The sequence below is a fragment of the Austrofundulus limnaeus genome, unplaced genomic scaffold (genome assembly GCF_001266775.1).
Source record: "Austrofundulus limnaeus strain Quisiro unplaced genomic scaffold, Austrofundulus_limnaeus-1.0 Scaffold714, whole genome shotgun sequence".
Taxonomy (NCBI): Eukaryota; Metazoa; Chordata; class Actinopteri; order Cyprinodontiformes; family Rivulidae; genus Austrofundulus; species Austrofundulus limnaeus.
In genome coordinates this window covers 110653-112541 of record NW_013953116.1, presented here as the reverse complement: position 1 = coordinate 112541, position 1889 = coordinate 110653, and the positions used below count along the sequence as shown (strand labels likewise).

At 40.6% G+C, this 1889-nt stretch overlaps 1 protein-coding gene across 1 annotated transcript in view; it reads right to left on the bottom strand.

Moving 5' to 3' along the window:
- Positions 1-900: 900 nt before the first annotated feature.
- LOC106532059 (DNA-directed RNA polymerase II subunit RPB2-like) overlaps positions 901-1889 on the bottom strand; it is a 10069-nt gene continuing 9080 nt past the window's right edge. The window contains exon 4 of the mRNA XM_014028045.1: positions 901-1041. Within this exon, the coding sequence (XP_013883499.1) occupies positions 901-1041 (141 nt within the window). The remainder of the gene's footprint in view (positions 1042-1889) is intronic.

The following is a 1889-nucleotide window of genomic DNA, read 5'->3' as shown; positions in this document are numbered from 1 at the left end:
AAGAAATTGCCCTTCAGATCTGAAGGGCAATTTCTTTGGTAATACTCAACCATTCTCTTAGACTTTTCGAGGCGTTTCCAATTAAACAAATTTTTGCCTGCTTGGTCACACAGCTTGGTCACACAGCTTGGTCACACAGCTTTGTTGCGTTGAAGAAGCCTGTTGACTTGTCGATGACGAGCCGAAAGTCTTCAAAAAAAATTTTAAATTTTTGAAGTACCACCCGGCATACGCTGACCATTTGTAGAAATTGGGAACTGTCTCAGTTGCCACATCTCGCCGTTGCGTTTGCTCATCAATGACTGCATCAGATCTGCCCTGTGGAGAAGCGCCGACTTGTGAAACTCTTCAACCGCCAATTGATTGGTATTGCCACATAAGGTTTTAGGATCGCGAAGTCTGCCCGTCGTTTCTCCAAAGCTGTAAATGTCAATTTTGTTTCGTGTTATGTAATTCGGCGCTTTCGCAGCATTGATATCGTCGTAATAAAATTTTATTTGACCATTTTTATCAATATAAGATCGCTTTGGATCCGAATACCCAACACTACGCGGGTCGTAAATCATACTTGGATCATCCCCAGAAATATAATCAACCGATATTTCTGGTCGGCGCGATCTTTGAGTTTCGATAAAACGTAATTCATTTCCATCTGTTATGGAAGTGTATAGACTCTTTTCCGGAACTGTGTCTATTCCGTAATTCTGCAAAATTTGCGGTCTCGACATTCTTTGTTCTACGACATCATATGGACTCACAAAATTTGTGTCAAAATTTTCTCTTGTTTCCGGGCATTGGCACATTCCTTGACACATACAGTTTCCATTTACCGATTCAAATCCGGAAAGAAACAAATCATACGATCTGTGGTTATTTGTTGCCGAATGAATCTTATAGTTGTCAGTTCCCCACTCGGTAATGTCTGTTATTGGAGCCGGTATGATAGGAGCGATCATAGTTCTTGGATTGACTCCACCAATCAGTCTTCTGGTTGATGTTTCGCTCGTTCCAGTGCTCGACATCTGTGCAGACGGACACCATCTGTTTACACCCAACAGACCTTCTTGATCTGTGCACGTTTTGACTATATTTTGAGGAGTTGTGTCATAACCTTGTTGTTTGTATCCGTAAACCGACGCGATATTATTATCATAATCAATTGGTTGGTACTCTTGTGGTGTGAAGTTTTCTTTAATCATGAATCTTGGTCGTTTTTGTTTGTCATAAAGCAACGTTCCAAACATTACGGCTAGAACTATAAATACAATGTCAATCATTTATTATCTGAACCTAAACATACTCAACACCGGTGTTGAGCGCTCGTTACCCAAACTAACTTGGGGTATAAAGACACATTAATTTGTATAGTTTGGAAAATCCTTAAAAAAGCTAAAAAATAAATGGAATTTACTGTACATGATAATATTTTAGATGCTATTCGGTCAAGCCAAAATATCTTTCTACCATTGGCTGGCGGAACAATGAGTGGCGCAATCTTTCAACCTTTACCACCACTAAACAACTTTCATTTGACGAACAAATTATATGTCGACAATGCTGTACTAAACGCTACACCAGATGCTACTTCAATTGTCAAAGGAAAAGTTAAACTATCTGGTGATCTGAGTGGAACTGCCGACCTACCAATCGTTGCTCCTCTTGCCATTACAAACACCAAACTGGCAAACATGACTGGACTAAGTCAATTAAAAGGATCCAATGGACTGTCTACACAAGTAACAGATATTTTATTGGGAACCGGTTTAAGCATTAGTGGATCAACATTAAACGCAACTGGTGTGCTGGCCCCCAACGCTGGCAATACGCAATTTGGCTTGGTGGAGTTCGACTCGAGCGGAGATCTCGTCGAAACGAGCGCAAACTCTGGG